The 12,527-nt window shown below is 40.3% G+C and overlaps 1 protein-coding gene across 3 annotated transcripts in view; it reads left to right on the forward strand.

Moving 5' to 3' along the window:
• Positions 1-10,839, forward strand: part of LOC122552118 (stanniocalcin-like) — a 23,130-nt gene extending 12,291 nt beyond the window's left edge. For all 3 annotated transcript variants that reach the window (XM_043694624.1, XM_043694620.1, XM_043694619.1), the window contains exons 3-4: positions 7,919-8,130; positions 10,382-10,839. In XM_043694624.1, coding sequence (XP_043550559.1) covers positions 7,919-8,130; positions 10,382-10,682 — 513 coding nt within the window. In that variant the 3' untranslated portion in view covers positions 10,683-10,839. The remainder of the gene's footprint in view (positions 1-7,918; positions 8,131-10,381) is intronic.
• The last annotated feature ends 1,688 nt before the right edge of the window (positions 10,840-12,527 follow it).

Raw genomic sequence — 12,527 nt, forward strand, 5'->3', positions numbered from 1 at the left:
TGGACGAGTTGGACTGAAGGGTCTGTTTCCTTTCTGTACATCTCTATGACTGTATAACTGCTCTCTCCACTTGTCTTGCCACATTCAATGATCTGTGCACACACACACTCCCAGGTTCCTTCACTCCCGCACCCACTTTGGAATTGTACCCTTCATTTAATATTGTCTGTTAATGTTATTCCACACTTTTCTGCATTGAACTCCATCTGCCACCTATCCACCCACTCTACCAACTTGTCAATGTCCCTTTGGAGTTCCACACCATCCTTCTCTCAGTTCTTATAAGTTTTGTGTCTTATGCAAACTTTGATATTGTCCCCTGCACACACCAAGATCGAGATCATATAATGTATATCAGGAAAAGCAAAATTCAAATACCAATCCTTGGGGAATTCCACCACAAACCTTCCTCGACTCCAAAAATGATCCATTGACAATTACTATGTTTACTATCACTCAGCCAAGTTTGTATTCGTGTTGCTCTTGACCATTTTTACAGCGACCTCCAACTCACTTTGCAAATCTGTTGTGTGCCACTGCAACAAAAGCCTTCTGGAAACACATGCATGCCCATTCAATAGCATTGCCCTCATCAAGCCTTTCTGTTACCTCTTCAAAAAACTCCAGCAAGTTAGTTAAACATGATTTCTACTTTAGAAATCATTTGAGTTGGACCGGAATAGGGGCAAGAGCAGTGAGCTAGCTCTGTGCAGTCTAGAATCACAGGTTGACCTGGAGAACTGTAAAAGTGGGAAAGTCACTGTGTTATTTTTGGTAGGAGCTGTGAGGGGTTACAGAATTCCGTGAATACTAATACTTGAGTACAACTGTGAGAGTGGAGGTTCAAAAGCTCATAAGCAGTATTTGCTTCATCACTGCTGAGTCAAATTAGAACTTTGGGAAAAGCCAAGATGCATACCTAGCTCAATAAGTATGGTGTTGTCATGATAAGTAAATGCAGTTTTGGAATCTAAGGAAATGTTAGCCCAGGACATGAGTGTGATCAAGTTAAACAGGAGCAGTTGTTGTGTGGCTCTTGGGAGAGAGTTTAAGGCCATATCAGTGAACATGAAGAATTGTAATCCCTTGTGAAGTTTAATGAGATTAGAATTTCTACAGTGTGGAAACAGGCCCTTCAGCCCAACAAGTCCACACCACCCCTCCGAAGAGTATGCCACCCAGATCCATTATCCAACATTTCCCCTGACTAATGCACCTAACCTACACATCCGTGAACACAAGGGGCAATTTAGCATGGCCAATTCACCTAACCTGCACATCTTTGGATACCGTGGGAGGAAACCGGAGGAAACCCACGCAGACATGAGGAGAATGTGCAAACTCCACGCAGACAGTCGCCGGAGGCTGGAATCAAACCCGGGCCCCTGGCGCTGTGAGGCAGCAGTGCTGACCACTGAGCCACCATGCCGCCCCCATGTTGACCCACCATGTTGTTAATGTCTGGGATTAATAGCTGAGAAATCCATGCATGTATTCTTGATTGCATTTGCTATTAGATATTGAGACCCTTTAGTCCAACTCACCCACGCCGAGCTGACCTAATCCCATTTGCCAGCATTTAACCAATGTCTCTCTGAACCCTTCCTATTCACATATTCATCCAGATACCTTTTAAATGTTGTAATTGTACCCACATCCACCAATTCCTCTGGCAGCTCATTCCATACACACACTACTCTCTGCGTGAAGAAATTACCCCTCAGATCCTTTTATAATCTTTTCCCTCTCACCTTAAACCTATGCCCTCTGGTTTTGGACTCTCCCACCCTAGGAAAAAGACCTGGGCTGTGCACCCTATCCATGCCACTTATGATTTTGTAAACATCTATGGAATATGGTCACCTTCAGCCTCTAGTGCTCCAGGGAAAAAAGACCCAGCCTATTCAGTCTGTCCCTATAACTCAAACCCTCCAATCCTGGCAACATCCTTGTTAATCTTTTCTGCGCCCTTTCAAGTTTAACAACATCCTTCCTACAGAAAGATGACCAGAATTGTATGCATTATTCTACAAGTTGCCTCACCGATGTCCTATGCAGCCACAAAATGAAATCCCAACTCCTATACTCAATGTTCTGACCAAAAAAGGCAAACATACCAAATGCCTTCATCACCACCCTGTCTACCTGTGACTCCACTTTCAAGGAAATATATGCCTGCACCCCTAGGTCTCTTTGTTTGGCAATACTCCCTAGCCCCTCCCATTAACTGTATAATTTCCGTCCTGGTTTGCCTTGTCAAAATGCAACATCTCACATTTGTCTAAATTAAACTCCACCTGCCACTCCTCAGCCCATCGGCCCATCTGATTAAGGTCCCGTTGTACTCCGAGATAATCATCTTCATTGTCCACTTCACCATCTATTTTGGTGTCATCTGCAAACTTCCTATCCACGCCTCCTATATTCACATCCAAATCATTTATATAAATGGGGAAAGGCTGTGGACCCAGCACTGATTTTTGTGGCACACCACTGATCACAAGCTTCCAGTCGTAAAAACAATGCCTACCAACATCCTCTGTCTCTTACCTTCATGCCAATTTTGTATCCAATTGGCTAGCTCCCCCTGGATCCCATGTGACCTAACCTTACAAACCAGTCTGCATGCAGAACCTTTTTGAATGCTTTGCCGAAATCCATTTAAGCATATGCGCTTTGGTTTATTTGATCACAGGATATTACCCTGTTTACAAAATGATCTCAATTTAGCAATCAGTTGTACAGTTATACAGATTTACCTGACTTGCATACACTTATGCTTATGATTTCATACAAGGGTGTCATTTTAAATATCTGACACACAAACATTTCCTGTACTTACAAATGACTGCTTTATGTTGTCCTGCATTTTGTTCCGACTTGCCTACAAATCGACTTATGAACAAACTCAGGAATGGAACCCGGTCATAATCCAGGGGCTGCCTGTACATGTATTATAGATTGTATTACTGTTCTAACGTTGCATAGTAAATTTTATTATTGTTTCTTCAAAACAATGAAATCTTGTGGCTCAGTAAGTCCCCTGGATCTTACCATTTTGTAACCTTAAAAATAAAGGTTATTGGTCCCTAACCATATGCAACACAATTTGATGATCTTGTCTGGTCTGGGATCGTAACAACACTCAGTCTGTTCATTCAAGTAATTAACAGAGTGTACTAATTTGTAATCCAGGCTGTATGGCTTAGTTAAATATTTTTTCCTTTTCATCACTTCTGATCAACTTAATATCTTGCATTTATGAGGCACTCATTGGAATATGTTTGCATGGAGCAAGCAAATATTTGGTGTGCAAAAAGAGGAGGCCATGGCTGTGATAACAAAGTGAATGTCTTGGTACAGAAATGTTCCTTTAGTTGGAGAACATCAGAACATAGAGTTGTTGGTCACAATACTAGTCTGAAGACCAGTATTAAATAAACAGGAATTACCTTCAATTAAGTTTTAGGAAAACTGAAGTAATGGTCTTTTGTCCTTGCATAAATAATCAATTCCATTTACTCTTCCTGGATATTGTGAGAGGTTGATTCAGACATCTGTGTTGTTTTGGTCAAGGTAAGGTTCCAACTCATTGGTTCCATTGCCAAGGCTGTCCACTTTTATCTCTATTATTATCTCCCAACGATACTGCTGCCTCAGATCATCTAGTGCTGAAATGGTCTTTTATGCCTTTATTTCCTCTGTACTTGACTATTGCAGTGCTGTCTTGGCTAACCTCCATCATCCAAACTAACCAATGAAAAAGAGATAACACTGCTGCCTGAATCCTAATCTCACCAAGTTCAATTCAGCCATCATTGACCTACAGTAGTTGTCAAATCCCTGCTCTGTTTTGCCACCCCCTCCTTCCGCTGGGATTTTGATCATTCAACTATTGGTGCTATGCCTTCAGTTTTCTAGGCGCAAAACAGAAATGTTATTCCTAAATCTTTGAAACCGACACTCCCAACCCCCCCACCTTAAGACTCTCCTTGGAAACTAATGCTGTGACCAAGCTTTCAGTCATCTCTTCTAATATCTTACGTGACATTTGGGAACAGTTCCATTATGGCAAAGGTGCTGTTTAAGTGGTTCCGAAAAAGATCTGAAGCATGAACTGTTTCTTACTCCACAGGTACTGCCACTCATGCTAAGTATTTCCAGCATACTCTGCTTTCTATTTCAGATTTGCAGCATCTGTTATTTTTCTGCATAAATAGAGTGGGGTGGTGTCTAGACAGGTTGTTTTTGCTGGGAGCTGGCACAACTAAATGGGCTGAATTACTTCTCTCTATGTTACAGCCATTCCATGATTTTTGTTGAGTTGCTAGTTACTGGGAGTTGTGTAGATGTGTAACCTCCTAGGTTGATTGTGTGAGAGGAAGTCTTGTTTCAGAGTAGAAGGGAGCCAGAAATGCTCACATAAGACTCTCCGCAAAATGAATTCTATTGAAATGCAGTAAGTAGCATTGAGATTACCTTCAAGCAGATTTTGCATTTCCTATCTTTGAATCCATTGCAGCCTATAGCAACATTGTCAGAGGAATGTAGTGAGACAAACATTTTGGGTGTCTTTAAAATTCTGTCCTGCCCCCATTTGGGGAAGTGATTAGTGTTTAGAAGGGTATGTTGATCTAAGGCTGAATTTGACACCTTGCTGTCTGGGGAATCATGGATTACATTGTCATCCTGTTCTTTAGTTTATCCATGCTGTGAATCAAAATAGACCTTGTCTTTCCTCCTTCTCGTCCTGACCCCAACTTTTTATTGTAAACAACAAGCCTTCAAAAATGCAAGTTTATTTTTCTTCCTTTGAGATGAGCACATTTACTTTTAAACGGGTCAACGGTCTATATTTATATCTTATGCATTCTGTCTCTAAGAATTTGGGGTTTCTATCACCTTGATTTTTGTTTTGCCAAGCTATATTAGTTTTTTTGAGAATTTTTGCTCCAGTTTCTACTCAAATTCACTTCATATTTACAAAAAAGAAACTTTCACAGGGCAGTAATCGGGAAGTTTTTATAACTATTTTAAACAAAATTTGATAAAACAACTGTTATTAATTTAAAAAGCTGTAAATGGGCTTTACAAAATGAGCATTTTAAACTGGTGTGCCCTCCAAAGTGTCTCTGCTGTGGTTTAGCAGCATAGGTTTGTTGAACGTTGGTTTCATTCTAGAGTAGGAACAATTAACTGCACATCCTTGAATCTGTACTGAAATAACAAAAAATGTTAGCTTGCTCTCTCTCCATGAATGCTGTCTGACCCGCTGTGATCTCCAGCATTTGTTGTTTTTATTCTAGAGTAGCTCTCCATAACTAGAGATTCACTTGCAGTGGCTTTTTTTCCTGCAGCCATGCCCTTACTACTGGGAACTCCCAGGGATTTAGCTTTGACCCCTCCATTTCTCGTTTACAGGCAACCTTTGGTGACAATGCTGGTTTTCATATGTACAAAACTGACACCCTACCCTACCTCTCTGAAGCAATTGCTTTTAGTCCTTACTTCCAATTCAGTGTGCTAGTTGTCAGCTCCACTGATATCCCTGGCAACAGTCTGAGATTAAATCAATCTGTTCACACTCGTGCTGTTAGAACTGATCCTAAAATGAGCTTCAGATTTCATTATTGGTAGCATCACTCCGACCATCTATTTCCAGTTCGATTACAACTTCATTTTATCCCTGTCTCAGCTCATCTGCTCTTGAAGCAAACTTACTTGCCATGTTTGCCTCTGGACTCAATTACAGTGGAAACTCGATTATCTGAACGGATATTTCGTTTGGATAATTGATTATTCGGAAAATTGCACTTGGAGTTATTAAAGTCTGCTCCCAGTTAAGGAGACTGCAGCAGCACACAGCGCACGAGGCCCTGCCCCCAGCACCGCCCCCTCAACCCCATCCAGCATTGCCCCCAACGCAGTCCAAACCTGCCCCACCGCCCCCCAACCTGGTCCAACCCCACCCCCCTGTCCGAAAACCCCCCGGGGCATCTGAACTGCACACCAACAATAAGACTGCTGTTGCTGCAGCTGTTTTTGTTGGGTAAGTCTCCAAATAGCGCACACACAGACACAGCCACAACGTTTTGACCGGCTGGAGAGATTATTCCTGGGAAGTGGGGCGCGGGGGGTGAGGAGGAGGTTAGGATACACCCCTCTGTAGAACTCCAGGGAAAGTGTGGGGAGGGAGAGAGGGCGCGAGGTCAGTCATTTGGAGATGGTGCCTGTTTAATCACTGTAACAAACGATGCAATCACTGTTGGAAACATGTCTTTGATATAATGTTTGTATCGGGACCTCGAGATCTCCTTCGGATAATTGGTATTCGAATAATCAAGGATCCCTTGCATTCCAGTGTGCTTCTGGCTGGAGTCTTGTATTCTACATCCTTTAAATTTGAGGTCAAGCAAAACTTTGCTATTTTCTTAACTTGTAGCAAATCATGATTGTCTTTCATCCCTGTGCTTGCTGGTCTACATTGACATCTAGATAATCAGTGTCCTGATTTTAAAATTCTCACCCTTGATTTCAAATCCCTCTTTGTCCTTCACTTGCTTATTTTCTTGATCGGTCTCTCTCTCTCTCTTTCTTTCACTATTTCTCTCGTTCATCCCTCTGTCTTTCACCCTGTCTCACACATACACTTTCCTACATCTCTCTCTTTCTCACACCATCTCATTCTCACATAATCTCATTTTCACACAATCTTTCTCACACAATCTTTTTCATCCTTCACTCTCTCCTTCTCAAACACCCTCTCCTTCTCACACTCGCTTTCATCCTCACCCTCTTTTTTGTTTACTTTCACATTTTCTCTCTCTTTCACTCTCTTTCACTCTTGCTTTCCTTCACTCTCTCTCTCGTTCACACTCTATCTTTCACTTTCTGTGTCTTTCACTCTCTCTTCCATGTTCTCTCTCGGTCTCTCATATTCTCTCATTCTTTTTTTCTCTCTCTCTCTGTTTCACTTTCATTCTCACTCTTACTTTTTCTCACACTCTATCTTTCACGCCTACTCTTTCTTTCACCCTCTCTCTCTTTCACTTGCTCTCTCTTTCACACTGTCTGCAGTAAAAGTACCTAAAATCTGAAGAAAGCCAGTTTATTTTCCTTTGCCGGTAGCTGTAAGCTTTGGCTTTTAAACTAGTTACTAAAAGACTTTGCACGTAATGTATCAATCACCTCTGCCTCCTGAAGAAATAAAAGGAACCTGGAGATTGAAGACTAGAGCATCCATGCAAAGAACACGAATATCTAGCGAACCCTGTGGACTGAGTGTACTAAACTGCTTCCTCAGATTTTTTCCTTCCACTTATAAAGCAGATATCTGCTATTTTTGGTGTGTATTAGATTTTTAGAACAGATTAGAATTTTAACTAGTAGAATTATATGGCAACAGATCATAGTTGTTTGCCTGTATATAGAATTTTTATTTGTAATAACTTGTAGTTACTGCCGAGTGTAGAACCTGGTCCACTTTTTTTGTTAATCTGGATCTATCCAATGAGTAAATTGGGGACTTCATGTACTTTGATTAGACTTGTTAAATTCTGTGATGACTCAAGGACCAGCAGAGTTTGATTTCCAATCTGCTACCCCAAGGAGGTGTGACACTTCCTCATACCTTTGTACCAAAAAAGCGGCTTAATGAAATCCAAATTTGCAATGATGATTAATTAAATCTCGAGTGGGCAATGTCAAGATTGTGGAAACTTGCTCTCTCAATTCTCCTCTTGAGCAAGATTTGCCAATTTGGGGTGAACTGCATCGAAAAAAAAAACCAACACAATCTATCAGGAATATCTGCTTGTGGAACAGCAACAGTCATTCAAACAGTAGAAAGTGCATTGATTTATTTTGTTGTTATAGAATTTGGTGTGCCTGTTCTAACTATTTTTATGTCCCCTTCTAGGGAAAGCAATTTATCAAAGATTTCCTGAAATGCAATGCAGTTGGAATTAAATCCAGATTCAGCTGTAGTATTCGAAGATGTCCTGCAATACAGGAGATTCTTTCTGAATTGCAGGAGGCTTGTTACCAGAAAAATGATATCTGTGCTGTAGCAAATGATAACGTCGATGCTTTTGCAGAAATGATTGATCTACACAATATGTTATCAAATAGGTGGGTATACATTGGGTTGTCTGGCTTTGTTTTTTAGTTTTTCAATATATTATTGTTGAAGTAGGTGGTAAAACTGTAAACATCACCAGGGCACAAGGAGCCTAATTATGCTTTTTGTATTAGTAGTATTACATTAGATTTTCTTGCAGTTAAACTTTAATTTTGTGTTTGTAAAGTCACTTACAATGTTGAATTTTGTTTTGATGGTATTGCTTGGCGAGATTTTTCCCATTTTTTGTCACCATTGCTTTTGATTAGTTTAGTCTACATTTTGCAGGAAACATTTTACTGCAAAGGCCATAGAATCATAGTCATAGAGATGTACAGCATGGAAACAGACCCTTCGGTTCATCTCATTCATTCCGACCAGATATCGCAACCCAATCTAGTCCCGCCTGCCACCACCTGGCCTTTATCTTTCCAAACCCTTCCTATTCATATACCCATCCAGATGCCTTTTAAATGTTGCAATTGTACTAGCCTCCACCATTTCCACTGGCAGCTCATTCCATATACGTACGACCCTCTGCGTGAAAAAGTTGCCTTTATTAAATCTTTCCCCTCTCACTCTAAACCTAAGCCCTCCAGTTCTGGACTCCCCAACCCCAGGGAAAAGACCTTGTCTATTTATCCTATCCATGTCCCTCATAATTTTATAAACCCCTATAAGGTCACCCCTCAGCCTCTGACACTCCAGGGAAAACAGCCCCAGCCTATTCAACCTCTCCCTATAGCTCAAATCCTCCAAACTGGCTACGTCCTCGTAAATCTTTTCTGAACCCTTTCAAGTTTCACAACATCCTTCTGATAGGAAGAAGACCAGAATTGCATGCAATATTTTAAAAGTGGCCTTATCAATGTCCTGTACAGCCGCAACATGACTTGCCAACTCCTGTACTCAATACTCTGACCAATAAAGGAAAGCATACCAAACACCTTCTTCACTATCCTATCTACCTGCAACTCCACTTTAAAGGAGCTTTGAACCTGCGCTCCAAGATCTCTTTGTTCAACAGCACTCTCTAGGACCTTACCATTAAGTGTATAAGTTCTGCTAAGATTTGCTTGTGTACTGTCTGACAGCACTAGCAAAAGTAGAGAAGGGGAGTAATGTATTTTGAAATTTCATATTTGGACTAAAAAAGTTTTAATTAAGCAGATTTGAGAATTGACTTGTTTTTGTTCCTCTAACACTCAGTCCTGTCATGTGAGGACATGCCATGGGAGGGGGAAAGTCAGAAGCAAAAATCAGAAGCTCCCAGCTGGCAACCCCTGTCTTATATACAGTCCCTTGTTTAGGCACTGATTATCTTTGATCATGGAGATGATCATCCTTCCCTATACCCACCCAGGTGCCAAGCATGGGTTAGTCAGCTGGCCATGGTGACAGGCCTACTCGCAGCTCAGTGAGAGGCCCTTAAGTGATCCTTAATTGGCCACTTAAGAGCTTTGATTTATAACTGGATGGTAAGGTCAACCATGGCACTGCCCACCATGGACCTGATTGTGGTGGATGTGAAAATGTGGCGAAGTCTCAGTCCATCACCATCCCACCTAACCACATGCCCTTCCTGCTCCAAGATCATCATCTCTGCAATCTGAAGGTCCTGCCCTTTCAGTAGAATTTCCTCTTGTGGTGACTTTGGTATGAGGGGAGCATTTTAGTCAGGTCAAACGTAAACTGGTTGAGACCCCACCATTCCTGCATTTTCCCTAAGTTTTTAGTTTATGTTCATCCATTGGTGGGTGAAATCCAAAAAGTAAACTTGTTGGATTTCTCTGGTATGAGGGATTCCTTATTCAAAGGCTCTTGGTTCCTCATTGAGGCACTCAGCAAAGGCAAGTGGAGCCACTGCCTACTCTTGCAACCCACACTTCCTGAGGTCCTGACTCTCGAACCCACTATAGTGGGTACATAGTGGGTACTGCCAACAGTACCCACTATGTCCCAGTACTCTGAGTAATGAGGAGGCTGGCAGCTTTAAATATCTAGGACTTTTGTCTCCAGTGTCCTTGATCTTGGGTTATACTCAGTACTGTCCAGTTGCTTGTTTAATTGGCACTTAATTCAGCAGGTCATCCTGAAAAAAAACAACATGAGGCTCTCACTGGCTCTGCAGCTGGCAGTCAAGTCCCCTGTCAGCTCCAGTGACTGTTTTATATCTACTGAAAAAGACTGAACATTTTGATAGGATTTCAAAGAAAAGGGGATTACATATTAATGTAAAACTGGGGTTTTATTTTCAAACAGGGCATACTTGGAATTTGTAAAGGTGCTATTTGACTGTGATACTAATATTGCTGATACCATAAGAAGAAGTATACAAACTCGATTTGGTCCAAAGCTTGGTATTTTAAGGAGAATGATTCAAGATGATTCCTGCAGAATATCTGAGAAAGCAACATTACTCGGTAAACATCGAACACCAGAATCTACTGTGAAGCCTGAGAGGGTCAGTAGAAGAGGGAGAAGCCTTGGATTAGACAACCTTACATCTAGAGGTGAATACTGGAACCAGAAAACTGATAAACCTGTGCACAGATTTCCGTAATTATTCATAGATTTCTACATTTGTTGGTAAATGTACAGTTTGGTGCTACTAGTGGCTTGATTGACAAAATACTGGTATATTACAGCACCTTTTAGTCATCTTATTCCCCAAATCTGACATTGATCATTGCTGGAAAAGCTCAGCAAGTCTGGCAGCATCTGTGAAGAGAAATCGGAGTTAGCATTTCGGGTCCAGTGACCTTTCCTCAGAACAGAGGAAGGGTCACCGGATCAGAAATGTTAACTCTGATTTCTCTTCATAGATGTTGTCAGACCTGCTGAGCTTTTCCAGCAATTTCTGTTTTTGTTTCTGATTTACAGCATCCACAGTTCTTTCAGTTTCTGTTAACCATAGCTGTTGTACACAATAGTTCTGATATTAAACAAAAATTCAGTCTTTTAGCAAGGAAACTGTAAAGAATAATACACAGTATAAAGTGTAATAGTGTTTTAAAGACAATTTCTCAACTGGATAATCAGAATATTCCTGTCAGATAACACTTGATTGTTAATTATTTACTGAAAAATATCAATCTTCCTTGGAGTGAGTGAGAAACTTAAAAATGAAGTCTCAATCACTGTGTAAAATTGATTTTCTTCCTGTAAAAGCTCTATCTGTAAACAAATAGTTCCTTTGACTATTCTGTGCTAATCACTAATTTTGTATATATATATATATATCGAGCTGGAAAAGATGTAAATAGTTGTACAATGATTTTTTTTGCGCATGTACCTTTTTATTAAAACTATTTAATTGCATTTGTTTTTATTTCCTTGTTACAACTCTGTTTCTGGTTGCAATGTTATTTCATTTTCTCCTTTTCTTTGAGTTTGAGCCATTGAGTGCAGTGTCTTATTTCATCATCTGAAACTGCTTTTTATTCACCTTGACCAGAGTTCATATGAAAAAAGGCTTAGTGTGCACATTTGGTCTCAATTTATCATCTTTCTTATCATGTACTTCAGTAGAGCTTTGGAAAGGGTTAGTATTCTTTCCACGCTAGTAGCCTATTCTCTGTATGATTGTTGTCATATGATTTTTGTTCTGAAATATTTCCTCTGCCAATCATTATTTCCTTTTTGGGTGGTATCCAAACCAACTAAGGAGGGTGTGGTGAGAATGCAGTATGCTGCTTATATGTAGTAAACATGAGTTGAAGCTGGTTATAGTGCTCATTGATTTTGTGTTAATGTGATCAGGTCAATTATTGCAGAATGTATGCCTCGTAACTCAATTGTTTCTGCAACTTAATGTCCCTTCAATCGCTAAGGCATATTTTTGATTCTGCATGCAAAACTGTAACATTCCCTATCTATAAGGGACCTTTTATTAAACAATGAATAGGTCCAGCAAATTATTGAAAACTAAACTATTTACAATTAGTGAACAAAATCATATGACCCCTTTAGTCAGTTGTATTCTTCACTTTTCAGAAATGGACTCACTCTGATATGATTAGTTGAGTGTCAGCTTTTGAAATCCTGCTGTAGCCCTTGAGTTGTCTTTTTCTTCCTCCAAGAATTATTTCATTAGTCTCCCTTTACAAGTACTGGCTACTTTGGCCACTTGTATTAATCAAGATCCTAATTTCTAATTGCCTGCGGTGGAAAGCCATTGGGTTATGAATAGGAATGAGAGCACTGTGATCTTAATGTTCTCAAATAATCAATTTCAGCTGCCACTATTATATAATCAGTAATAGGAAGTCTGGTGTTTTTATTAATATTGTCTTTTTTTGGTATAGCCCAATTATAGATTTCTGACTGAGAACACATAAATGGGTAAGACAATAATCTTCTTGACCTTTTTGATTTGAAATTGGTGGTAGTACACCAATTGATTCAC

The sequence above is a fragment of the Chiloscyllium plagiosum genome, chromosome 1 (assembly GCF_004010195.1).
Source record: "Chiloscyllium plagiosum isolate BGI_BamShark_2017 chromosome 1, ASM401019v2, whole genome shotgun sequence".
Classification (NCBI taxonomy): domain Eukaryota; kingdom Metazoa; phylum Chordata; class Chondrichthyes; order Orectolobiformes; family Hemiscylliidae; genus Chiloscyllium; species Chiloscyllium plagiosum.